Here is a 27,600-nt window from a genome sequence, read left to right as displayed (position 1 = left end):
GTCCAGACACAAGCAAGTGCTTCTTTTTCGACCGTAGAATATTTTCTCTCAGCATTACTTAGTGTCCTTGAAGCAAATGCAACAGTCCTCTCTGTGTTGTCCTCATGAAGTTGTGTGAGGACAGCCCCAAGTCCATAATCAGAAGCATTAGTAGTTACAATTGTGGGCAATGCAGGACTGAATAGTGCAAGTACTGGACTATGTACAATCAAGTCTTTCACCGTTTTGAAACTAGCTTGTGCATCGGTTGTCCACACTAAGGTTGAACTTCTCTGTAGTAATTCCCATAATGGTTCAATGACAGATGCATAATTGGGAATGAATTTTGCATACCAGGAGGTAAGACCCAAGAAGGAACATAAAGTTTGCAAATCTGTTGGAGGAGGAGCATTTGAAATTGCCAGGATATGATCTGGATCAGGTTTTAGTCCAGCCCGTGAAATTGTATGCCCCAGAAAGGAGAGTTCAGTTTGTCTAAATTTGCATTTGGACCTATTGAGCTGGAGGCCTGCTGTGCTGATGCAGTTTACTACAGACTGAAGGTTATTGTCATGCTTCTCAGAAGTATTTCCAAACACAATAATATCATCCAGATAGCACTGAACTCCATGTTGATTCTTCAGAATCAATGAAATCATTTTTTGAAAGGCACTAGGGACAGATGTGAGACCATATGGAACACGTTTAAAACGAAATAGTCCCTCATATGTAATAAATGCTGTGCTCTGCTATCTTCATGCAACATAACCTGGTGGGTATGCGCTCTGCAAATCAAGAGTAGAGAACATCCTTGTTCCACGGAGTTCTGCAAATACTTCTTCTATGTGAGGAAGAGGATGGCTGTCAATCACAATAGCTTTATTTGGCTCCCTTTAGTCCACACAAAGGCAAATGCCTCCACCCTTCTTCTGCGTCACTACTATAGGAGAAACCCATTCCAAGAAGTCAATCTCTTCAATAATGTCCTTTTGAATAAGTTTTCTAAGTTCCTCTGAAACAGCTTCCCTGACTGAAAATAAGTGCCGTAACTTCTGTCGTACAGGCATCACATTATTCCACATTTTAACTTTATGCAGAAACTCATAAGCACAGCCGAGTTTCTCCTCAGCCTGGTGTTGGGTCCCAGCTGAAACTGGTGTGTGTACCGCAAGAGTGCTTTGCTGAGGAAGATCAATTCGTCCATTAACTACCCTGAGATTTAAAGCACCCAATAAATCTCTGTCAAGGATAGGAGTGCCTTTGTGGACAATGTTACACAGCAATCACCAAAAGTAACTATTGCTGGCAGGCAGCCATGTACTGGAATATGGTTTTTCAAATAGCACACCAAGAGAAGTTTGGGTTCAGTAAAAGGCACATCTTCAATGTAAGGCAGATAGATGGAATCAGGTAGTATAGATACTGCTGAGCCAGTGTTCAACATTAGCTGAATAGAGTGTGGTTTGCCTGAGGGTATGATGGAAACGTTTACAGTGCACTTTATCTGTTCTGGAATATGTGCAGTAGTGATTTTGTCCATGCTCAGCACAGTAACATCTGGTATTGTAACTGCATGCACCTGTTGATTGAACTGGTTACTGCGACATATTTTAGCAAAAGGTCCAATCTTTTTGCAATGATTGCACTGAGCTACTTTTGCCGGACATCCTGTGTAGCTTGCAAGGTGTTGTGGGGATCCATAGCGAAAGCATGTTTTTACTGTATTTTGAATTTGCTGATTCGGTGGTTTTTCATTAGTTTTCCTCTTGCAGTTGTGTGTCTGCAGCGATAGTGAACTTTTCTGCAAAGGAGTCACAGCCTGGACTGCCTCCTGTATCCATTATTTTGGCTTCAGCTGTAGCTGACTAATCTGAGTAACAATGGTTATTGCTTTTCCTATTGTAAGTTGTGGTTCTAGAAATAAGCGCTCTCTTACATGAAGCATGATTGTTTTCTCAATGAGCTGGTCTCTAATCATCTCATCTGCCATATTCCCAAAGTCACAAATTACAATCTGACTCCTCAGGGAAGCAATATACTGCATTATAGCTTCCCCTGGTTTCTGCTCACGCTGGCAAAATCTGTAGCAATTAGCTACTACATTCACTTCTGGCACAAAAAAATTCTTTAATGCAGTGAATGGTCACATATTTATCATCTGCAAAGGGAAAAGTGTAAAATATACCTTGCCCTTCTGCTCCAAGGCAGTGGATTAGCAGAGCATGCTTGCTTTCTTCAGAAATCTCTGTAGCACTGATTGCAAGCAGATAAGTCTCAAACATATGGATCCACGTAGTAAAAGCAATTGGAGGCTCACCTTGGCTTTGCAGAAAGGGTGCAGGTGGGTTCAGAGGCAGAAGATCCATCCTCGTCACCAAAACGTTGTATCAACCAGGCAAGGTACTAACAAGCTTCAACAGGACTTTATTTTCAAAGTGGAAACCTCTTTACCAAGCTGCTGCTGCATCCTCTGTAGCTCTCTCCCAGCCTCTCAACTCCTCCCCCCTCCTTCCTGTTTCCTGTCCTTTCAGACTCCCAACAGCCAGTGCTCACAATTCGAATAATTACAAGCAACATCTAAACACCACAAAAATCTCAGATTGTGCGTATGGAATCCTACCTACCATTAATCAAACCCACCCAGCTCATATGAAAGAGCCATCAGGAGTATGAAATATTCAGTATTACACTTCACCTATATGTATCATATTAAGAAATAAGTTTACAAAGACAAACTTGAAAACAAGCTCTTTCTTGCCTATGCTGTAGTCCATATAAATGAAGCATTTGTCAAACTAGTAGAATAAAAGTTTTGTGATAGTGGTCCCTGTATACTCTTTACCTATATTCATGAATAGTGCTGGGCAAAATTGTTTGTCTGAAACAGATTTTCAGTGAAAAATGTGGATTCAGTGACACTGAAATATTTAGCAAATTTGTGTCAGTTTTACAAAATTCTTTGTATCTTTTCATGAGCCACTTCAGTTTTCAAAAGAACCATGGAAAGAGGAGACAAGAGGCAGAAAGCTCTGATTCCTCTCAATTGTGGCTTAGAGTTCTTATGTTCCTTCCTCACAGTGGTGATGGAAGCTGTAAGAAGTTTCATTCCTGTCCTTCACTGTTTGTGAAGTTCAGGCCAGGGCAGCTGTCCTGTGTGAAGGGCAGGCTGGCAAATTCAGACCACTCAATAATCTCCCCTCTGTAACAGGCTAGGACATGTTCCACTGTTCCATTCCATTTGTCACTTGAAGAGTATTCAATTTATTTTGCAGAATAAGATTGGATCTGAACTAGTTTGCCTGCTTCTGTGGAAGCAATAAGGAGAAGATGAACATACCGTCTTCACTGGTGGAGTTTCAACTAGTTTGGTGTTCTGGTGAAGCTGTGGGCTATGCCCTCATACCTGATGAAAACAGGAGGGGAAGTTCTAGGTTTACTATTGAAAGGAATTGTTAATGCATTTACTCTATTAGTTCAAGATGCCAAAGACTTGTGAGTGATTGGTTGGCTCTTCATCAAAAGCCATTGTTTAATGTTAGTGACAACACCAGTGTAACTACTGCCCTATACCAAATGTTCCTATTTTAGCAATGTTCATGGCAAGGCAGCTGCATCTTCATCTGGATTTTCTAACTTCGTGGATTCCTAAACATCTGCTTTACAGCTGTGTCACAGACCTGGCTGGATGCTCCTTTTTCCTCTCCCTAATATTTCCTCTCTGGCCTTCATCTTTTCCACCATCCTACTTATGTCCCTCACTACACACTTAACCTCCCTTGAGTCTCCCCTTGAGTTCTTCTTCTATCTGAGGGGCACCCCTAAAACTCTTCCTTTCCCCTCTTTTTCTCAGGGTTTCTCTTCCTATAGAACTAGATAATTTCACAGAGGATAGGTCCATCAATGGCTATTAGCCAGGATGGACAGGGATGGTGTCCCTAGCCTCTGTTTGCCAGAAGCTGGGAATGGGCAATGGGATGGATCACTTGATCACCTGTTCTGTTCCTTCCCTCTGGGGTACCTGGCATTGGCCACTGTTGGAAAACGGGATACTGGGCTAGATGGACCTTTGGTCTGACCCGGAATGGCCGTTCTTATGTTTCTATACTGTCCTCTTCCAGCCCCTCAGTTCCATGTTCACTATTCTCTTCCATTCCAAATCATCTCCTTACCAGGTCCCCTTTCTGCTCCTCCACAACCCCCAGTCTGTTCTCTGCTCCCTACCCATAGTATTTCCCCCTCCTGTATTTCCAGCCCCGCAAACTTTCTGCTGTCTCCTTTTCTGTCTCCCCTTCTGCCTAGGTCAAGACCGGAGCTGACAGAATGCTTCAGAAGTGGTTGCAACATCTGTTCAAATAAAAATAACTTTTACTCCAATGGTCTCCATGACTGCTTTTATTCTCTTTCTGCAAACCTTAACAGGAACCTATGTGAAAATGTATTTGTACAGCTTTCAGTGACTTTAATAGGAGATGGGAGGGGGGAGTCTAAGAATTTAGTGTAACATTTTGAAGGTGTATTTAACCGAGAGCTTTGGGGGTTTTTGTGGGACCGTGAGACTCAGTACCTCATCTTCAGTGAGGCACTAAAACTCGAATCTGCCTTTTCTTCCAAAGAAAACATTCCTTTATTTTGCCAGGTGAGTCATTTTTCTCAGCTTCTCGAAGCTGCCCAGGAGAGAGTCGTGCGTGATTTGAAGAGAACAGGAAAAGCAGCCGCTTCATATCACTGATATATGGACAAGTGATCACATCCTTAATTTCATGGTTCCAAGCACATGACGCTGTTTTGAAGTCACTTGTCAATAAACATGTTATAGTAATTGTTCAGTGTGTGACTTACCATCTCTACTCTAGTGCTGGTACATGGTATTTTCAATGAAAAAGATGCATCTATGTATGTGTCTTATTTCTGCATGGCTTGACCATACTGGAGCAACTCACCAATCTTTGGCAGAATAATTGCTTTATCCAAGTCTTAATGGGAACATTCAGGTTATGCACTAGCATGGGAAGTTTCAAACGCAGCAACAAAAAAGCATGCAGTCATCCCGCTCTTAGCATAGATCAATGAAAATTTCAGCTTAGAAATGGAAATGTGCAGGTGGTGAAATATGTGCTACCCAGATAAAGGTGGCACTAACCTTCCTAACAGAACTTTGGTACCAACGATGATGTATTCCTTGCGCTGGGATAAAACAAACAGGGTGTTAGAACTGCTGGGTTGGGCAATGAGCCAGCTGAAAGGTCTGGGAATTTACAAGAAGGTCATGGGAGGCCTTCTGACAGGGTCTATGTAGTGCCATTTATCCCGTCATAGCTGAATACTTTCCTAGCCCTGGTCCTAGTAGTAGCATCAGGGTCCCTCTTCCCCATCTCTCTCTCTCTCTCTGTGTCCTTTGGAAGTTCGTGTTTGGTTTACAGGATAGGCATCTGAGCTAGTTAGCCCATCCCATAGCTAAACAAGCCAGTGAGTATGTAAATCCTGGAGACAGCGTTAAGCTGCAATGGCATAAATCAAAATGTAGATGCTTGCCATGATACTTCTGGTGCCTAAATTTCAGCACAATGTTAATTCAAGACAAATTTTAGACTTGGGTCAGCACAGTTCTTCAGCTCATTCACTATTTTTCTTATACAAGTGCTCATATCCAATTTACCGCAAATCAAACACAAGCACTTTCTCAACATAGCTAGCAATCCAGCAAAAGGATTTTATGGTCCCAAGAGGCCTCACATTTATTTTGAATTAATTTGTGTTTGTATCTTAAATGCTGAAACCATCTTTGGATGTGTGAATTCTGTACACATCCTTGGTTGTGACATCTCATTGATTAATACAGTACATGTCTGCTGTCTGTCTGTCTCTCTCGCTCTCTCCTTTTTTTTTCTTTCACTCCTCAGGATCAAATTTTTATGGAGAATGTTGGTGCAGTTAAGCAGCTCTGTAAACTAACCAACAACCTTGAAATCAGGATAGAAGAATTGGAAGTGTGGAATAGAAAACTGGCCAAGCTGAAACGGATGAGCAGTTTGAAGTCAACAGTCAGTGAAAAGAGCACATTCAGGTATCCCAGGATCAATTCAGGAGAATTGTCTGATGATTCTGATACTGGAGATGATAAAACAGCCTGGGTGATAAAAGTTAGAACTAATTTAGTCTGGTGGGGGTTTCGTTCCTTTCCAGGTACTCTTACTTCTGAATTTTGTAATTATTTTTTTAATTCAAATCATGTGCAATCATACAAAGCTTTCCTATTTCTTAAGTCACTTCTTTTTTCAAAGTTTAAAATCTCCATGTCTGAAAAGCAGCAACTCAGTAGCAATCACTTCTGGAAGCTCTGCAGCCTAATAAAATAAGGCCTGAATGACTCCGGTTATAGGCCTGTAATAGCAATTTCCAAGTTAAGGGAAATCCACAAAAACCTCTTTGATGAAGAAAATCTTACTTACAATTTGTGTGAAATTGATGAGCATTTCATATTTCTAAATCTTTTTTCAATTTTTCTTTGAAAATAAATGTAGCATTTAATAGCATGTACCTGAGCAAGTTGACGAGTGCCCTTTGTTCTTGAAAACAAAGCTATGGCCCCACTGACTTTTTTTGTTCTTTTAAAATGTTGCTATCACAAAGGCATGTATCATTAAAATCCTACTCAGAAAACATCCCTTTCCCATTTATTACTGCTGAAGCACTTGAATGGTAATCAGTTTTTTTGTATTTTACAGCAAATTTAGTCGAGCTGCTAGTCTTTTACCACCAAGAAAACCAATCCCTATACCACACAGTAAGGTGAGTGAAATGTACTATACGGTGGGTGTAAGAGTGAGTGAGACAGAGAACGTTCTTTATAAGGCTTAGGCCTGGTCTACACTACAGAGTTTAGGATGATGTAAAGCAGCTTATGTTGACCTGACTCTGTAAGCAGTTACACTAAAATGTGACTCATACCAATGTAACTCACCCACTATCTCCACAAGAGACGTAGCGCTTAAGTCGATGTAGTGAGGTTGAGGCAGTGTCAGTGTAGACACTGTGTTGCTTATATCAACTGTTGCTGCCTTTTAGAAACCATCCCATAATGTCCAACACTGGCAGTTAAATTGGTGCAAGTGCTCCTGCTGAGGATTCACACTGCCAACAGAAGGAGTGTAGTGTGGACGTGTAAAACCAATTCAAATACTGCAGTGGTTGTACATCAATGTAACCTAGGTAGACCTAATTTTGTAGTTTAGCCTTGCCCTTAGACATAAGTGCTATAAGATTTGGTGGAAATGGGGTTTTTTGACATATGTTAAACCCCATTGAAATGCATTTTTTCAGATTGCATGAAAAATGGTATTCATGCCTCCAAAATAGAATTACATGCAATCAAAGAATTCCACTACCATGTTTGTTTAGTGCAATAGGAATTGCTTAAAACCAGGACAAAGTGCCTCAGAAGAGCAAGAGTACAAATCAAAGTGAATGTATGTATGAACGTAACAAAACAGTTGTTAATTTTGAGGGGAAAACTGTACCCCTTAAAAATCAGGAGTAGTTCACCAATGCAAGCACGACATGAGGGAAGTTCCTCCTGGGATCTGAAATTTTTGGCTCTAATAAAAAGGAAGCGTGTATGAAGTCTTGTAATACATCCCAGGTGACAGGGTCAGGCCAGATGGCTACAGGAGAGTGTTAGAAGGCAGATATATTAGTCCCAGATTAAGAAGGTACATTTTCCCTGGGTAAGGTAACGGGGCAGTTCCGGAACAAGACGGAACTTGCTGGAACAAATTCAGGCAGGCAGGCTAATTAGGACACCTGGAGCCAATTAAGAAGCTGCTAGAATCAGTTAGGGCAGGCTGGCTAATCAGGGCACCTGAGTTTAAAAAGGACCTCACTTCAGTTTGTGGCGTGCGTGCGAGGAGTTGGGAGAAAGAGGCACTAGGAGCTGAGAGTGAGGACGCGGACTGTTGGAGGACTGAGGTGTACAAGCGTTATCAGACACTAGGAGGAAGGTCCTGTGGTGAGGATAAAGAAGGTGTTGGGAGGAGGCCATGGGGAAGTAGCCCAGGGAGTTGTAGCTGTCGCATAGCTGTTCCAGGAGGCACTCCAGACCTCTGCATTCCACAGGGCCCTGGGCTGGAACCCGGAGTAGAGGCCGGGCCCGGGTTCCCCCCAAATCCTCCCAACTCCTGGTCAGACACAGGAGGAGTTGACCTGGACTGTGGGTTCCACCAGAGGGGAAGGTCTCTGGGCTGTTCCCCGACCCACATGGTGGATCAGCAGAGACTGCGGGGATTATTGTTCTTCCTTTTTCCCATGCTGGCCAGTGATGAGGATAGCTGAGTGAACGGGCAGGTTTGAGCCACTAGCAAAAGTGACCAAACTAATTTCCCCTCAAAATTAACAACTGTTTTGTTACGTTCATACATGCCGTGAATCTCTGAGGCAAGCAAATCTGCCAATAAGCGCAGGACCCACAAAGGCAGAGGAGGAACTTTGTCACACTGCCCATATATTTGAGCCTTAGTCTATCATTTTTGTTTATGTGATGCCTACTTACCATCTCTCTATGGCTCAGCGGTTGCACGCCCAGTATTGTACAGTGTTTCCTCCTTCAGATTCCAAAGCTATTGTGGTGAAAAAGTTAGAACAGTTAGAAGTTAAAACATGCAAAGTGTGCAACAGGAAGTCTCATCTATGGCCATGGGGACTCCCTCTGTCACAGCAATGTTCACTGTATTCTGATACAGAAAAGAAAGGGTTAAAGGGCATGTGCTAAACTATTTTGTCATATTCTTCTCAGTCTGATATCGTTAGTCCTGCCATTTCATATCACCCATCGCTATTGTTGGTGTCAATGTGCGCTCATAGGTGATGGGACAAAGCACTCTGTATCCAGTAATGATGATCCTCAGTCTCTCCATATTCTGAGACCATTTTTCCTCTTGCCCAAATGTACTTTCTTTTTGTATTTATATTAGATTCAGTTAAGCCTCTTCCTGGGCACATACTGGAGGTTCCTCCTCTCGTAGATGTGGTTGCCACCAATTAATTTCTTTGGTTTAAACAAAGGGGCGTTTCCTCCAGGGGTGAAGATAGCAGCCGAAGAAAGCAGCATTTTCTGTGATTATTACCAATGCTAATCCATTTTGGGGACAGCATTCTTTTCCTGTCCTCATCTTTCCATTTCCCTGAACTAGTGACTTCTGTGATTCCTGCCACCAGTCCATCAGGAGACGTGGGACCCCATTTTAGGGAAAATTAGCTTTATTAGTTATTTACCAACTGACAATTCGTCAGCTACATATTACTGGGTATTTCATGTCAGCTGAATGTTTTTTTTTTTTTTCTAGGTTTGTTTTTCTGAGAGAAAACAGTCATGGCCCAACAGGATTTTCCAGATCACGGTAATAGCTTTGGTAGCTGTTATGGCACTATGGTAAGAAATATATTATCCACACATTTTGTTTCTTCTCTTGCCCCCACCTCTTATCCCTTCAGAAATCAGATTCTGGTTGTCCATAAACATTGGCTCGAAAGAAACATTTTAAATTAGAATGTGGAGCTCCTTGCAGTAACAGTTGCAAAAAATGAGCGTAGTGTTTTCTCTTCACTACTAATATTCAGTGCATGGAATATGCTCAATTTATTAACTTGATAATAATGTGCCTCTAAATGAGGCAAAGTCAAAATATTTGTCCCTCATATAAGGGTTGCCTGTTCTGTTTTTTTTTATTCTAGAAATATTCTGGTCGTACACACCTAGAAAAGGGACAAGAATATTATTACTGCAGTGTCCTCAGCTAATGCTATAGTACTTTTGATAAGGGGACGTTGAACATATTTTCTGCTGTATTTACAACTGTACTGTTGCTGTTACCTCAGAGGAGCTCTCTTCCCACAATGCAATACTTCAACCCACACTCAGAAAGGAACACATCAAAAACTGCTGGGTCCCTTATGCCAGCTAAAGGCCTGATCCTAAATTGGGTCAATGAGAATCTTTCTATTAATGTCAATGGGCTTTGGAAGAAGGGAGCTTGCTGTTGAGATCCTATTAATACGTGTGTGCATCAGATGATGGGTATGAATCTACTGACTAATTATCTTTTTACAGTGCCTTGACAATATCCACCCTTTACATACTTAGCATAGAAGAGCAAGACATTAGTCAAAATCCCATTCACAGGCAAGTAGTTAAACTATTATGACTTCTGTTTCAATAAACAACTTCTGTAGATGTTTTGTAACTAATCGTTTTTCTTCTCCTTCACCAGCAATGCTACAAGTTCCATTACGCAGCATCCCTACACCACCGTGGCAGGTACTGTATCTGTTGTTGTTCCGTATGATGTGACTTCAGTTTCTGTGCTGCTGCAAAAAGTCAAGAGACAAACAGCACTATTGAGGAGTTGGTTGTTCTTTGTAGCACTCAGTGACAGCACAGCTTCTCCAACCATGACATCCAGCATTACAGTCCCCGAAGTGAATTTCTGTGACATCTTGCCTTGTGACAAGACCTATTGCTGTTCAATTCATCAAATACAAAGAAAAATTCCAAGATACCAGACCATGATGACAGAGGAGAGTAAGTTGAAACATGAATTCCTATTACAGTAACTCCTTCTCACTTAAAGTCGTCCCAGTTAACGTTGTTTTGTTGTTATGTTGCTGATCAATTAGAGAACATGCTTGTTTAAAGTTGTGCAATGCTCCCTTATTTGGCAGCCGCCTGCTTTGTCCACTGCTTGCAGAAAGAGCAGCCGGTTGGAGCTAGCTGGTGGGGGCTTGGAACCAGGGTGGACCTGCAGCCCCCCATCAGGTCCCCTAAGTTCCCTGTGTGGCAGCTGCCCAGCAGCCTATCAATTGCCGGCAGTTCAGCTGTCCCTCCCCCCACCGCCATGTGCTGCTCCTGCCCTCTGCCTTGGAGCTGCTCTCCGGAGCCTCCTGCTTGCTGTGCGGGGGAGGGGGAGGAAAGGGGTGCTAATATCAAGGTATCCCCTTTCCCCCCATCTCCTGTACCTTATCTCCACGGGGGGGGGGGGGGGGAAACACTACAGGGCTCAGAACTGAGGGAGGTTGCTGGCAGTAGCTGCTGTCTCAATTTGCTAATCTACTTAAAAGGGCAATGTACTTACAGTGGGGTCAGCAAATTTAAAGGGGCAATGAGCATCTCTCTCTCACACAGGGTGTGTGTCTCTGTCTCTCTCTGCCATGCTGTCTCCCCTCCCTCCGTTTGTGCTGCCTTGTAGAGTGTGAGGCTACATTAACAACAATGTGTTAACCCTTGAGTGCTCAGCCGAGTGCTAGTTCATCATATATCAGTAAGGCATTCCCTGGGAAATATCCCACCCTCTGACTTCACCTCAACCAAACTTCACAATCATTGCTGTGTACAGTATTAAATTGTTTATTTAAAACTTATTGTGTGAGTGTGTGTGTGTGTGTAATATATATAAAAACAGTCTTTTGTCTGGTGAAAAAAATTTCCCTGGACCTTACCTTCACTATTTACATTAATTCTTATGGGGAAATTGGATTTGCTTAACATCGTTTTGCTTAAAGTAGCATTTTTCAGGAATGGAACTACAACATTAAGCAAGGAGTTACTGTATTATTAGAGCTCAGCAGGAAATGATTTTTTTCTTCCTGGAAAATTTTTTGAGATTTCAAAACCAGTTTCCTGTTGTGCCTCAGGACAAAACTGAGACCTTTTGAAAGTTTTCATAAAAAAACAAGGAGACACACGCACCTCAGAATAGCCATAACCCAGTTGCACTCATCTGGGATGCAGGAGAAGCAGATTCAAGTCCCTACTCTGAATCAAATAGAACAGGGGCTTGAACCTAGGTACTCCATATCCCAGGTGAATGCTCTATCCACCAGGGTATTCTGTGGTGGGTAAAAGTTCTATTGAGAATAAGCACTTAGGATCAAATTTCTAAAGGTATTTTGGCACCTAAAGATGCAGATAGGCAGCTAGTGGAATTTTAAAATGTGGTTAGGTCATTTGAAAATCCCAGTGGTCACCTATCTACATCTTGAGGCATTAGTCTATAACATCAAGCTGGGAGCACTTCTTACTAGCCAGTTATACTTAGTTAATGACCCAAGGTGAAGCTGAGGGCAGCTAAATCCTTTAATAAACCATCAGATACTTTTGACAATGAATTGACTGGATGTGGTGGAGGGAGAAGTAACTCATGTTAAAAACTGATCAACCTGGTATAGTTCCAATGTGATATTTTTTCAGGGCATGCATAGTAATTTCACTGCCATAAAAGTGAAATGTAAAGTAATAAAAACTAAGAGCTTTCTCTTCAGGTACGGGTTTTCCAAGCACTGTGATCTAAGAGATGGCATTCTGAGACACTGCACTGTAGAATAAAATAATACTTATTACTAAAATACATTTCTTCATATTCTCTCTACTATATATATGGTAGCATAGGTAGTAGCAGAAAGCGGCATTTGGTAACTGATGGCGCTGTAACATTAAATGGGGCCCCAACCTGGAAAAGGCTCAAGACTTGATTTTCTCTTTACTTCCAGACCTTAAAATAATCAACACTTAAAAATGAATGTTGGTACTCTTAATCCCAACATTCATTCTCCTTTCTTCCCCTTTCGTTGACCTGAGGATTGGCCACTAACCAGTCAGGCTGCCAGGGCATGAATCCTTGCAATGACTACAGGGGTGTAGTCCCCATGGCCTGAGTCAAACGGCATGACTTTCACAATGTCAAGGCAGGGATAGTGCTGCATATCACACTGGCCCTGACAGACCCATCCAAGATCTTTACGGTACTTCACAAGGGAATTCAGTCAGGAGAAAAGAAGATTCTGAGCCCTGAAGTAAGGAGAGTCTTGTATTTGTAATGAACTAAAAGGAGCAGCCAGTACTGGAGTCCAAGACCCAGATCTGCAAAGGCCCTGGGTAGGCAGCAGGCCTTGACTCTTCTTGACACCTGGCAGAGAGACCTGGTAAAGGGACATTTAAGTTGTCTATATTCGCCATGATCCTGGTTCAACTTTTATGGATGGGCTATGAAAATCTTGCAATTCAATATACAATTTCAGTGGTGGTGACTCCTTGACCAGTATCTGTATCATAAAGTGCTGTCCTTCATTATTTTCTAGGGCTCTCAATTAATCACAGTTAACTCATGTGATTAACTCAAAACAAATTAACTCATTTAAAAAAATTAATCGTGATTAATCGCAGTTTTAATCATACTGTTAAACAATAATTGAATACCAATTTAAATTTATTATTATTTTGGATGTTTTTCTATATTTTCAAATGTATTGATTTAAATTACAAGACAGAATATAAACTGTACAGTGCTCACTTAAAAAATAATGTAATTACAAATATTTGCATTGGAAAAAAGAAACAAAAGAAATAGTATTTTTCAATTCACCTCATACAAGTACTGTAGTGCAATCTCTTTATTGTGAAAGTGCAATTTACAAAGGTAGATTATTTTTGTTATATAACTGCACTTAAAAACAAAACAATGTAAAACTTTAGAGCTTATAAGTCCACCCAGTCCTATTCTTGTTCAGCCAATTACTAAGACAAACAAGAACGTTTACATTTACAGGAGTTAATGCTGCCTGCTTCTTATTTACAATATTACCTAAAATCAGAATAGGCATTTGCACGGCACTTTTGTAGCCAGTATCGCAAGGTGTTTACATGCCAGATATGCTAAACATTATCTCCCATAAATGTAAACAAACTAGTTTTGTCTTAGCGATTGGCTGAACAAGAAGTAGGACTGAGTGGACTTGTAGGCTTTAAAATTTTACATTGTTTTATTTTTGAGTGCAGCTATGTGTTTTTTAAAAAAGTAGTTCTTTCATGATTAAGAGATTGCACGACAGTACTTGTATGAGGTGAATTGAAAAATGATATTTCTTTTGTTTATCTAATTTCTTTTGTTTTTCTAATTTCTTTTGTTTAATAAAAATTACATTTTTAAGTGAGCGCTGTACTCTTTGTTCTGTGTTGTAACTGAACTCAGTATATTTGAAAATGTAAAAAAATCCAAAAAAATTTAAATAAACGGTATTCTATTATTGTTTAACAGTGCAATTAAAACTGATTAATTGCGATCTTTTCAATCGTGATTAATTTTTTAAAATCATTTGACAGCCCTATTTTCAAATCATTGCTGTTAGTAAATAAGTAGTGGTTCTTATGATTCCAGCTGAACTAAGCCCTGTAAAAGTCATAGCTCAACACAATACATTAAAAAGGACAGCCCTGAATGACTTGTATTACTCTGAAGCTTGAATGAGTATCAAGATTTCCTTAATTAAAAATACACTAATCTAATTTAAAAGTGAGAGAACTTCATGAAAAAGAAAAAGCTGTCATCCCCATCTGGGTATCTTTTATATTAGATGATGAGAGTGCATTCCTATAGCAGGAAAAAAAGATGCACAGAACAATACCTACTGTTGGAATCTCATGCTCTAAATAGCATGAAGTATGGATCCAAGAGTGAAAATCTGCTCAGCACACAAGCTACTGAAATATAGCAAATCTACAGCAAACTTAATGAGGCTGAACAGATCTCCCAAACGGATGGTGGTAATGTCAATAATCAATCCAATTGCAGAGAAAATCAACAAGCAGCTTAATGTAGCTGTATCCAAAACAAATGAGAAGGAAGAGGTTGAACAGACCAAAAAGCTGAAAACTAAACACAGGGAAATAATCAGGACAAACGTGTATTTTAAGGAATCAGTTCACCAATCTAAGAACGTAGTCACTGAAGGTTACAGCTGTTTGCAAATACAGTGGAACCGAATGCAAAATCCAGAGTGCATTTCAGTGGGGCCTTTCTCTGATCTCCAGGCACACGCACACTTCGTGGGTGCCAACAGCAGCGCATACACTCCTGGGTGCACAAGTGCTTTCAGTGCAGATCCTATCTAAGTATGTTTCAGATTTGTGTAAAATGAACAGTTGTGCTAGTGAGACTCAATTGCTTGAATGTTCAAGGACAGCAGAAATAAAACCACGTCCAAGCAAGGCCAAAGCAATTCTTTAAAAAATGTCAGCAGATTTTCACAGATTACATTTTGTAGCATTTGCCTCACTCTAGTTGAACATGGTCCATTTCCCCACACATTATTTCCTCAAATAGGGCTATAGTTCTTTGTTTCCAGCCTAGCAGCCACTATGGCATATCTATTCATGCTAACTGTCCCTGAGGAGGAGGGACTGTCCTTATTTTTTAGCAAAATTTTGTCATTTCCTCCGTGTGCTTCCCCCCCCCAAATCATTGCTCCTCATAGAGCTCAATGAGGGCTAAAGGCTCATTACAATTTTTAACTGTACGTGTCCCTATTAGTTTCCTTCAAATGTTGTCATTTATGGATTCATAACAGTGTGCACTCATTAGATCAACATAACATGAGGTTATGATCATATTCAGTGTCCTCCTTTCATAGAAACGTGTTGAATGCTTTGGACATTTCAATGAATACCACTGCACTTCTTCTTGGTAATTTCTGATCCTCTGGAATGATGTTCTGTGCCTCCAAACAAAAAGGACTTTACCTAGAATTCTTTTTCCTGCATTTCATTTTGATCCCACCAATGGACAGGATAAAGCAGTAATTTGGATGGATGAGGTAATATTTTTTTATTGGACCAATTTCTGTTGGTGACAGAGACAAGTTTTTGAGCTCCGTGGAGCCCTTTCTTAGGTCTGTATATAACTTGGGTGGATCAGAGGAAATCTGGAAGACCTGGATACCCAACCCCATGCACTGCCCTCCTCAAAACAGTGAAATCTAAGTTAAATAAATTTACCTTTGCCCTAATTCTATGCGTCATTCAGAGCTTGTTAACTGAAAAGCCTAACGCTTCCATCATCTTCCATCTAAAGAATCCATGGTGGAACTGCTCCAGTGTTCCAGCCTGTGTACTGAATTTTCCAGCAGAGCACTCTAAAGTAGAAGTAGCAAGACTACAGGGAGAATGTCTGCTTTTCAGTGATCAGTCTGTCAGCTCCAGCAGAGGACTGAGGACCACTTTCAGAAGGACTCTTAATGAGCACACATGCTGCCAGGGAAGTTTGCAATGCGTTATCTAAAATTTTGATCAAGATTTTCCACTGCGAAGAACATCAGAGAGGAAAGAACAGGAAGGGGGGGGGGGAGGAGACACTACAGAGAGTTTGTAAATTTAAAAGAATGAATGAGCAAATAGGAATAAGGTGATTGTGGTGGGAGACAAAACTGGCAACATGTGAATTATTCAGAACAAAACACCTCTTGAAATTCAAGTTTTTTTTCTTGCATTTCATTTCTGTCATCTTGAGTCCTTAAACTTAGCCCTTTAAACTTGTCCTGTGCTGTGGGTTTGCCACAGCCAACGTGTCAACTGCACCTCAGTGGACAGATTGTCCATCCTGAAGACAGGCAAAGGATCCCTCAGCCTCTGCGGAAAAGATACAAAACCCCACTGCCATGCTTTTAGTCTAAGGCACAGACAGTGTAGTGATTATACTGTAACCCCTGTACATTTCAAGTGTCCTTATTAGAAAATAGAGACATAAACAGTTCACAAAACATACCTAGAATTCCTTAGTCTGGTGCTGATAGTCAAATCCTTGAACTTACAGAACAGAGATCAGTAAGTACAATGATCACATTTCTAGATTTCTCCGTCAGTTTCTCTAGACTGAAGTCTCAGGCCTGATCCACACTACGGAGTTAGGTCAGCGTACATCGACCTAACTCTGTAAGCGTCTACACTAAAATGTAGCTCCCATTGACGTAACTTGCCCACTACAGGATTTAATAACTCCACCTCTGCAAGAGACATAGCACTTAAGTCGATATAGTTAGGTCGACACAGTATCAGTGTAGACACTGTGTTGCTTCCATCGACTGTTGCTGCCTTTCAGAAACCATCCCAATTGGCCCACACTGGCCTTTAAATTGGTGCTAGCGCTCCAGATGAAGACGCGCACCACCGACACAAGGAGTGTGCTGTGGACGTGTAAAACCAATGCAATTACTGTGGTGGCTATATGTTGACGTAAGTTAGCTTGACTTAATTTTGTAGTGTAGACTTGCCCTCATCCCTCTGTCCCTGACGTACTACATTTTAGGTCAGTCCTTGTTGTCCTATCCCTTATGTTCAGAGGCCTTGGATATTCCCCTTGCCTATTTTTATGTAGCCAGGTATCCATTTAGCCATTGCCATACTAGCCGGGAGGGCATCCTTGCTAATGACATCTTTACAGTCAGATGTATGCAGGTGCACTGTGTTGGGAAGTGAATTAATATCTCTTTCTTTCCCTTGTACAACAGCCTATATATTCCATGCTTCCTGGGGAAAATCCTTTCTATTTGGTTGTTTATTTTTTTCTTCTTATATACCGTAGCATTTCAAAAGCTCATTTGATTCTGTTGTCCACAGTTCCCTTTCCTTTGTATGCACCTTGGTCTGAATGAAGCTGGTTTGCGTTTTAAATGAGTCCATCATTCATGGTACATGTGCCTTGGTGGTCTGTCATTTGGGGTAGAACATTTTGCTATCTGTCTTGTGTTGATGTTTTTCTGTCCATTTTTAACATTAGAATAGTTTGTATAGGGAGATCAATAATATTGTCCCCTTCCACAGGAGACAAAATTAAAGCACTACAAGAGAGGAGATTGATGGAAAAATTTGATCTTGGAATTGACTGTAAGTCCTCCTTTTAAAAGAAATACTTTAAATACATACTTTGACTACTTTTGTTTAACTTCCTGATGGCCTGGTTTGGGGAAATTGCTTTATAACTGGTGGTTATAGGAAATTGGAGTTCTGGAATCTGTTAAATACCTGTGGTCCACTATAATTTTCTTGTGGAATAAATTGCATAGAAGTGTTCTTTAGACTTTTACAGATCTGCCTGCAACCCCCTTTAAGGATTTATTTGTCTTAGACCTGGGGATGATCTGCATAAAGGTAGCACTGCATATGTTGAACTCATCTCAGCTGAACTTCTCTTGCACTTATTTTCTCAGTATACTTATTGAGCCAAAGGACTTGACTTCAAGTCAAATTAATGGAAGGTGTGTTATATACAGTTTTCCCCTCCCCCCGGCCAAGGTAAATGACAGCTCTCAACAGAAGCTATATCCTGCATGATGCTGAGGACTCTGGGCCCGATCCAGCAAAGAACTTAAGCCACTGAATAGGCTCAATAGCAGCAAAGGGACCACTCGTGCTTAAAGTTAAACACATGCTGAAGTGTAGGTGAGCAGGGTTGTCTGCCGTTTGGTGGCACAACTGCTGTCGGGTTTACAACACTGGTGGAGACTAACTTGTGTTAGAAACAGTGGGAATTTTTGCAAAACTTCCTGGTGCAGACAAGGCTCTTAATTTAACTGAAGACTTCCCCCTTTATAGGTTGCACAACACTATCAGATCCGTTCTGGACAAACGAATCACTGTGTTTGCATCTCATGGTTGCAGATAATATGAGAGTGCACTCTGGCATTGCCGAAGCATGAAGAGCATCAGCGCTTATGTTTAAGTTAGATGGTGTTTTGTTTCTAGCAGCAGCTTGTTTAAATAAGAGTCCATGTGATCCACTGGAGGGGGCACGGGCATTCAAGTCAGGAGACCTGGGTTCTATTTCCTGGTCTGCCCTAGACTAGCTGTGTGACTCTGGAAAATCCCGCACCTCTGAGTCTGTTACCCTCCCATCCTATGGCTTGGCTGTTTAGTAGCAAGTTCTTTGGGGTACAGACAGTCTCTGATGTGTATGTACCATGCCTAACACAATGAGGCCTTGATCTTGGTTGGGGCTTCCAGCATGCTGTAATACAAATCATAATAAAGTAGTGATGTCATGAAGGGAAGGTTACTAATGTACTAGATCTTTAAGGGACAAATATGGTCAATCTATCTAAGTTATTTATGCCATCTATTGCCATAGTAGCTGAGCACCTCACGATCTTTAATCCTCATGACACCCCTGTGAGGTAGGGAAGTACTATTATCCCCATCTCACAGGTGGGGAGCTGAGGCACGACAACACTAAATGACTAGCCCAATGTCATACAGGAACCTTATGGTGGAGCGGAGAATTGAGCCCATGTCTCCCAAGTCCCAGACTATTGGCCTAACCACTGACCTTCCTTCTAGTCTGGTAACAGCTTCCTTCCTCATCCTTTCCTGTAGTCATTACTGTCACAGTTAAGAGCAACTGCACCTGGGTTCCCCTCTCCAGGGCCCTGCAAGGGCACCCACTCTAGGCTCCAGGATTCTCAGACTTCACCTCTCTTGAGTGGAAGCCTGCATGTCTTTACCTCCTGATCAGGGTATTTCCAGGCTGCACAGTTCCCTACCTATACTGTAACCTCCCCAGCATAGTCAGGCTGCCTAAGCCAGCCTGCTTTCTTGTTCTCCTGAGAGACAGTAAATAGTTTAATTGCCACAGTTATTAGTTACCCACAGCTCTCTAAGCAAGTGCTTTATTCTTACGGTAAAAGCATTACTGAGAAAATATATTAAAAACAGTAAAAGAAGTTACACACATGCTAATAAGCTTACCAGAGATCACCCCCTATTCCAGTAGTTCTCAAACTTTTGTACTGGTGGCCCCTTTCACATAGCAACCCTCTGAGTGCAATCCCCCACCTTATAAATTAAAAACACTTTTATATATATTTAACACCATTATAAATGCTGGAGGCAAAGCAGGCTCTGGGATGGGGGCTGACAGCTCATGACCTCCCCATGTAATAACCTTGCGACCCCCTGAGAGGTCCCAACACCCTAGTTTGAGAACCCCTGCACTACTCCAACAAGGGCTGTGGGCGGCAGTTAGTCATTCAACCCCCCCCCCCCCCACACACACACACACCTGGAGTTTTTCCTGTGCTCACGAGTTCGTAAAAGCTTTCACTCAGGACTTAGCTCTCCTATGAGTTGGTGAGTGCCTCCTTTATCCAGCTGGGGCCTTTGAAGAGATCATGAATAGGTAATCAGACAGACCACAAGTTTTTCTTCAAGGCACAGCTTCAAAAGGATGGCTCTGAGAGTGGGTAATGTGTATACTCCCTGTTCCCAAGTATTTTCTAGGAACCCCACTCAACTAAAAATTTGGACTTGACTTGTCCATTGTTTTAAGAGAGTTCTTGGAAGCACATAACACTTCCCAGTGTTTACGTTAGTCCTGTCACCCCTAAAATATGAAATTCAGATACAGAATCTGAACCAAGTTCAAACTTCCGTAAAGTCTGGGGAGGTGGGTTTGACCTGGTGTTCGAGTTCAACACATCCTAAAGAGAAGGAAGAGAGACAAAGCTGAGATCTGAATTTCCCAAAATCTCAGGGGCTAGAGGTGGAGAGGGGGTTGATCTGGTGTTCTGGTTTGTCCTAATTCTAGATTTTAGCTGATCTGTTTCTTGAACCACAGTTTAATTGGTATGTAAGTGCATATGTACCCATGTTGTATCAAATAGGTTAATATAAAATCAAATACTTTTACGGAATGAAACATTTTCTGCAGGTGCGAATTCTTCGAAAAGTAATTCAAGGGATTCTTAGAAAAGTAATTCCATTCCATTCTGAATCGTTTATCTAGGAAAAGGCAATGATTTTCAAATTAAGGGCTGGTGTCTCTCAGATGTATCTGTGCAAGAGCAGCTCCTGTTAAGGAAACTAAATATGCAAATACACTCAGCAACTCTACCTTAGATGCTCTGTTCTAGGAAAATGTTTTAATATGAGGTGCCCAATATGTTGCCCATGGAATTCTGACATGTGACTTTTACTTTCAATCTCCCCTTTAACTGTGGAATGAGGATAAAGCTCATCAGCTGAAGGTTTCTATTGCTGGTGACTAGACCTGCAGCAACTTCTACCATGGATAATAAGGGGCTGGGAACTACGGCGTTAACTGCAATGTTATTACTGTCTTACCCCAAACTCCTGAAGTAATCGAGAAAAAAATTGTTCCTAATGTTTTTAGGGATTGATACAACAATCAGTTCCATGCAGATTTTGGAAACGCAGCAAAAAATTGACCGTCGCTATTGTAGTAAAGGTCGACAGTGCAGGTGGGTGAAATATTTTGTTACATTTTATTAGTGTGATGAGGTATGAATGCCATTAAGGTGGCATTGGTGCCTGCCTGTCCTCTCATGTGTTTTGATAAATATCCATTCCATTTTTCAAAGTTAATTGCAAATATTATTGTTTAAAAGAGACTTTTTACAGCATAATCTATTAAATGTTTTTTCTTAATCCAGATATAATTTTCATACTCATGCAGACAAACTTCATGAACTCTTTGGTGTTAATGTTGTCCCTTTATTGTTGCCAACATTTAGGTCTGGAAATTACAGCTATGTTATTCCTGTTAACAAATACACACCCATCAATGTAATACTCTCATTGGAAATCAAGTAAGTACAATCAATGCAAGTGTCTATAGGAAAAATGTGCTCTGGGCTTTAGAATGAAATTGCTTCTGCCGCATTTTTCTGGACCCCAGATGAAACTCATTCCTGTGCAGAGGGCCAGGACTATGTCTAGGCATAACTTAAGTCTTTGAAATAGCTCTGCAGTGGGATATACTGCATCAGGCTAGTGCCAGCACTCTGCACAAGGATGCATTTCACCCACTGAGACAGACGTTAAAATGTGATCGTCTTAGGCCCAAATTCTATAGATAAGCCCATATGTAACTTTACTCACTGCCCATAAGCATTTGAAGGATTGGGGCCTTCATTTATTGTGATTTTTCTTAATAAAGGAAATGTTAATTAAGAGACTAGAAAATAGTTCCTGTCCTTACCTATGCCATGGGGCAGAGCTAACCAACAGCAAAGCTCTTAGTCAGCAAAGGCTTCTCGTCTTGAACATAGGTTGAGTTCCATTCTGTTCTCTCAGAAGGTTCTTCTGCTCCTCTTCTCCTCCAGTGGAGGCTGATCCCACTCAAAATGGTTGTTGAATTGGGAATGCTTAGTTCTGCCTCATGACATTTCATTACTCTGATCTCTCAGAATTCCAAGGCAGAGTTTTATGAAGCTAATGGAACACGCTTTAAAGGCAATCTGCTGACCTCACATACGAACACTCTCGCTTGTAAGATTAGCGTGACCATAACAGGACTCCTACTGAAGTGGCTGTGCATCATCTGAAGCGGTAGAAAGAAACCTTTTGTTTAAGCGTGTGACTTTATGTACAAATGTTGCAGCCCTCGTGCATGGATATGAATGTGTCATGCTCATAGTTTTAGAAAATAGGGTGCTAAACTTATTGTCATGCTTCCGCTGTGTTCTCCAGTTCTTTTGCTCTGAATGTATTTCAGTGACCTTTCACTGACAAAACAAACCAACCAGAAATCCACAGACAATTCACATTTAATTGTGTGTGTTGTTATATCCAAATACTATGTTCTTATTTCCACTAAATAAAATCAAGTGAAGCCAAAATACCCCATTGCAACCTATCTAGGGCGCAGTATGTGGCATGTGCATTATACATTTGTACAATTGCTGTGTTGTACAAATGTCTAAGTAAAGCTGTACAAGCCCTTTTTTTCTCCTCCCAGAAAAAAAACAACCCTACATTTTTATGCCACCTTGCTGCTTCCATTTTTCTGTCACCTGTTGCCTCATCCAGCTTCTTCTGGATCTGTTTTTTTCTGACCCTCAAGTCCTATCACAGCTGCCCATGCTGGCAGGATTGGAAGGGCATGACCATGGTCAGATACTATTGGAAAAGGAGGGAGGCAGGGTCTTTTCAGTGGAAGGATTCTGACTGGAATTCTCTCCCTGGGCCAGTGTTGACATGGGACCTCAATCAGGGCAAAGCGCAGGATGTGCTTGTTCCCTTTTTAATTGCGTGCATGTTTGTGCACAGCAGGATTGTGGTTCTTTGTGAAGGTTCCTGTTCTAATGTGTGTGTTGGGCTTGTCTTCTGTCAAGGTTTGTTTACTGTCTTGTTATGGTGTCCAAAGGTTTTCTGGCCCTGGGGAATGATAAACTAAAGCATGTAGTTATTGTTGTTTTGGAGAGATTGGAATATGCTATAGCCTTTCGTCTGAACATCCTTTAGTGTTGGAGAAGTTTATATGCAGACATGGATTTGGCTTTGCAGTTAGATGGGCTGCACCAAAACTGCAGATGCAAACTCTCCCAGGAAAGAGTCCAGATCATGATTAGAGTTTCTGAGCCACAGAAACCCTAATTTCCTTTATTTTGGCCACTAGGGGCGTGTCTACATTGCAGCTGGGGGTGTGAATGGCAGCTGGTGCGGACGTGCCCACGCTAGCTGTACTCTGGCTAACTCGCTAATAATAGAAGTGAGGTTGCCATGGCGTGGGCTGCACATGTGAGTGTTTACTCCGGGGAGTGAAATGGGCTTGTGCAGCCTGTGCTGTGCCATTTCCTTACTTCTATTTGTAGCCCTCTAGCTAAAGGACAGCTAGTGTGGGCATGTCCACATGACCTGCCGTTCACACCCCCAGCTGCAATGAAGACACTACCCTTAAGAATTTGTTTTAGTTTTTTTACAGTCTGTCTTTCAGTTCCAAGCAGCAGAGTAGAACCTTGGATTCTTTTTCTTTTTTCTTGAAGCACTACGGAGCCATTAATCGTCTTTCAATGCAAAGTCACTTTTGGAAATATGTGTTCCTATCAGTCACGAAACAGAAAGAAAAGAGAGGCTTTCCAAGAAACCACCCAGGTAACACTTTTCTGAGTTGCAAAGATAAAATCGAGGCAAACCCAGGAATACATGTTCAATGTCCCCATGAACTTGGCCCTGAGAGGTATTAAGCAAAGAAATAATTTGTAACTAGTCTCGCCCTCTGTCAAATCATTTGGCACTTCTTAAAGACATCCCTGCATACATCTTTCTGAGACAACCCTGATACCTAAATTGCATGAGACTGTGGGCCTCAGTGATGCATTTTGGGATGTCTTTAGGAAGTGCCAGTATATGTTATAGATGAGACGATAAAACTTTGAAAAGGTTAGTCATAACTCATGTATCTGCTGAACGTCCCTCCCCAGTACAGGAGATGGAGACATTCAGGTTGTAATTCTGTGAAGCTGTGGGTGCTTAACTCCCTTCCCCAGCAGAAGGCCATCCTGGGGTGATCAAAGCACAGAGATGTGTTAGGGGTAGGGGACAGAAGAGCCTACACTCAGGAACTCCAGGCACATGCAAAGGCAGCAAAAGCAAGCCAACAAATCTCTAGGTTCAGTCAATTCCGCACTTGTGGGTGCTTGAAAAATATCAATGAAAAACAGATACAAGATTAAAACCCTCAAATTATTTTGGCAAACATATTAGGCCAAATTCTGCTCACAGTTTAATGGTGGAAATCCAAACTAAAATCCAAATCTAATAGAGTTAGTCTGCATTTCCACTGGTGTAAATGAAAGTAGAACGTAACCCATTAGTGCGAATCAGTTTGCTGCTCCACATTGCAAAAACTGAATTAATGATGGTTTAAGGCTCCCATTGGGCTCTTGTGAGGGTGGCTTTTTCCTGTCTTCATTTCTCCTCTGGCCTCTGTAGACTCACTCAAATATAAAATGCATGTTACATACCACTTGGGGTGCATGGACCCTCACAAACTTCAGAGCTGAAACTCTCCACTGGTGGTAAATACCTATGGAGGAAGATGTAACACGATAGGACTCTGGGGTGTTCGCCACCGTGGCCACATGGTGATGAAGTCCCCCACCCCCAAGCCCCTGGCCATCCTACTGCTTCCACTGCTAGTGAATTATGACTTTAAGGTGAAATCCTGGCTCCATTGAAAACAAAGGTAAAACTGCCATTTAGTTCAGTGGGGCCAGAATTTCACCTATAAAGCAATGTAGAGAGAAGCTTGCTGTGTGTAGGTGAGAATTATTTTCATATATTCTCTGGGATGTCTTGGGGGGAATAGAAGTTGTCCCAAACACCAGAACTTTTCCCTCCACCCAAGCCAGTTGGAGGTCTGATCCTGCCAGGTGTTGGGCACTCACTTCCAGCAAAGAGATGGGTGCCCTAAACTACCATTAACTTCAATAAGAATTGAGGCAGCTCAGTACCTCACAGGAATGGGTATTTAGTCTTTATTGTACTTGCCTGGAAGTGCGTCTGCTAGCTTAAAAAAAGGGTGGGAGTGGGGAATAAAGGTGGTAGAAAATTTGCAAATAAAATTCTAGGGCAAACCTACATGTCATGAACACTTGGGAGTCATGTTTGGCCCATTACACATCTGCTTTTAGCTTGGGGAACATACATGCTCCTTACACCCTGCATTCTTAAGTATTATTAAATTGCTGATTTGCTGCTGTGCTGATCAGCTGGAGCCCTGTCTTCCTCTACCTGCCCAAGATGACTTTCAAATGCCATTGAAAAAGATGTAGGGTTGCTGTGGCTACAGCAAATCATCAGGTACAAGCGAATGAAGATCCTGGGAGCTCTGACCTCCAGCTGTATTTCCAGCAGCCCCTGAAGCTCTGAGTCAAACCCAGAGAGTCTCCATATCTGCCCACGTAGGGATGTCATTGGGACTGACTGGCAGCAAAGCTAGTCAGGCTTCATGTGTCAACTTGAAATTCACATCAAAGGACTAAAGCTGTCTAGTTTGACCCATAGGTAAGAAACTGCTTCCAGCAGCTGTAACAGTGAGTTATTCAAGGTTGGCATGAGTCAGAATAAAAATGCTGCTATTGAAAGTATTTGTTTTCAAGCTTATTTTCCTGAGCGTAGAGAGATTTATTCCCCAGGGGTTAGTAGCCCAGCAGTCAGCTGGCCTCTGAACAATTTCTGCCTAAAATTTATAATGTGCATAATACCTATTGCCCCAGGGCGAGGGGGTAGCTGGGACTTTGATATCTGTGACATCTGTGAGGTCCTTGAATGAAATGTGAGTGCCAAGTCAAACCATTATAACATTGTTCTTCCTGGAAATAGTGGGGTTGAATCATCCCTATACAATCTCAGGGAAAAGTGTCAGAGCCAAAATACATTACTTGCATTTGTATGTGGTAGAGTGTTATATCACACACACACAACCAAATCTTGCATGCGGACATCTTCTTGCAACAGTCCTGGAGTGAAGATGCTGCTTTATGCCTTGGAATACATAGAAGCCTGTGCACACCCAGGGTATTAGTCCTGCTGCGGCTTGTTAATCAGCTGAATCACGTTTACCACTAGTGCACTGTAAACTTTACAGAGCACTTTGGCACCTCTGGAAAATTTTTAGTTTCCTAAAGGAGTCAAGAGGGAGCTTCGTGATTCACAGCCAGCCTAGAATGCTGGGAGCCAGATGTCTGTCAATTCCTGAGCTGATCAGAACAAAACCCATTCAGAACATTAAAAGTCAGCACTTTCCTTTTGTCTTTAAGTGTGCTGACTTCTCTCACTGTAGCTATCAAGTCTTGTTATCGCAATGACTCATACTGCATTTGGCAGTGAAATGCTTTCACAGCCTATCCTTCTCTCCAACTGAATGTAAAATGAGGTTATCAAATTTCTTTTTCTATAATTCATTATCTAGGGATGTCAGCATATTTGGATTCTCCCTGTAACTTGGTGGTATGACAGCGCATACCATTTCCGAGTAGCTGCACCGGTAAGCCTTTTTCAAATGGGAAATAGACCAAAAGACAAATGACATTTTAGCTGTGATTAGTTTCTACATTAATCTCCTTTATTTTTCTCCTGCAGGATCTTGCAGACTGTTCAACAGATCCAAATTATGCTGGGATATTTTTTACGGATTACTACTTCTACTTCTATCGACAGTGTAACTAAAATATTGCTGATCATTCTGTTTATTGGGGGGAGAGATAATACTCATGGTACCGAAAAGACTATTGTCTTAGTAAAAGCTTGCAAATGAAATGAGATGTGTGGAATGTTTCCTAGTTTTTGTTTAACCGTTAACTTTTAGAGACAAGTGGGCAAAAATAAATTATTTGACTGTAGTCCAGGCTCTGCATGTCAAGTCATTACTTGTAAAAGGACGTGATTTCTGAAAATCAATGGAGAGCTCAATGTGTAGATATTAAAGGGTTCCACTGCTCTTAGCACTGCTATAAAATACAGGAGATGGGGGGAAAAATAGTGGCATTCTAATATACTTCAGACTGTTCAGAAGACTTTGACATAATAAAAATATCAGTTGCAGCTGAGACTTGTTTTTGTCCTACAAGCATCTACCCTCCAGTATTGTCTGCCTCCTTCTTTATAGTATATATGATTTCTACCAAACAAAAGCTTTGCTATAGAGGAGGTTGTACAAGTACAAAATCTCATTGACGTAATAGCGACAAGTTTAGGAAACCTCGTTCCACAGTGCATGCAATTATTTCACTGCGTCATGTGGGCCAACACACCCGTGCTAACATCACACTCAGCAACAAATGTGCAACTTTAACACCAGTGATGTTGATGCTAGAATGAAGAGTATGTTTCAGATATGATCTTTTGGTTTGATCCGTGCAGAAGAATATATCCTTGGTTATTTTTTGGAGTGTGTCACGGCTGTGCTGTGCCCCAGCTTTTAAGCAGTCTCTTGGAGAAACCACTTCAGTGGGCCAACCCCAAGAGTTTCCCGTCAAGTAAGTCACTTTCATGCACATCATTCATTA

At 41.5% G+C, this 27,600-nt stretch overlaps 1 protein-coding gene across 1 annotated transcript in view; it reads left to right on the top strand.

Annotated features, from left to right (window-relative positions):
• The window catches only part of MYRFL (myelin regulatory factor like), a 59,710-nt gene extending 32,542 nt beyond the window's left edge, over positions 1 to 27,168 (top strand). The window contains exons 15-28 of the mRNA XM_075126214.1: positions 5,880 to 6,043; positions 6,705 to 6,768; positions 9,318 to 9,403; positions 10,082 to 10,153; positions 10,242 to 10,288; positions 10,394 to 10,552; positions 16,424 to 16,464; positions 17,057 to 17,175; positions 17,574 to 17,680; positions 20,961 to 21,048; positions 21,322 to 21,396; positions 23,575 to 23,683; positions 26,505 to 26,579; positions 26,675 to 27,168. Coding sequence (XP_074982315.1) covers positions 5,880 to 6,043; positions 6,705 to 6,768; positions 9,318 to 9,403; positions 10,082 to 10,153; positions 10,242 to 10,288; positions 10,394 to 10,552; positions 16,424 to 16,464; positions 17,057 to 17,175; positions 17,574 to 17,680; positions 20,961 to 21,048; positions 21,322 to 21,396; positions 23,575 to 23,683; positions 26,505 to 26,579; positions 26,675 to 26,761 — 1,293 coding nt within the window. The 3' untranslated portion in view covers positions 26,762 to 27,168. The remainder of the gene's footprint in view (positions 1 to 5,879; positions 6,044 to 6,704; positions 6,769 to 9,317; positions 9,404 to 10,081; positions 10,154 to 10,241; positions 10,289 to 10,393; positions 10,553 to 16,423; positions 16,465 to 17,056; positions 17,176 to 17,573; positions 17,681 to 20,960; positions 21,049 to 21,321; positions 21,397 to 23,574; positions 23,684 to 26,504; positions 26,580 to 26,674) is intronic.
• The last annotated feature ends 432 nt before the right edge of the window (positions 27,169 to 27,600 follow it).

The sequence above is a fragment of the Caretta caretta genome, chromosome 1, assembly GCF_965140235.1.
Source record: "Caretta caretta isolate rCarCar2 chromosome 1, rCarCar1.hap1, whole genome shotgun sequence".
NCBI classification, from domain to species: Eukaryota; Metazoa; Chordata; order Testudines; family Cheloniidae; genus Caretta; species Caretta caretta.
This window is presented reverse-complemented; position numbering and strand designations above follow the sequence as displayed.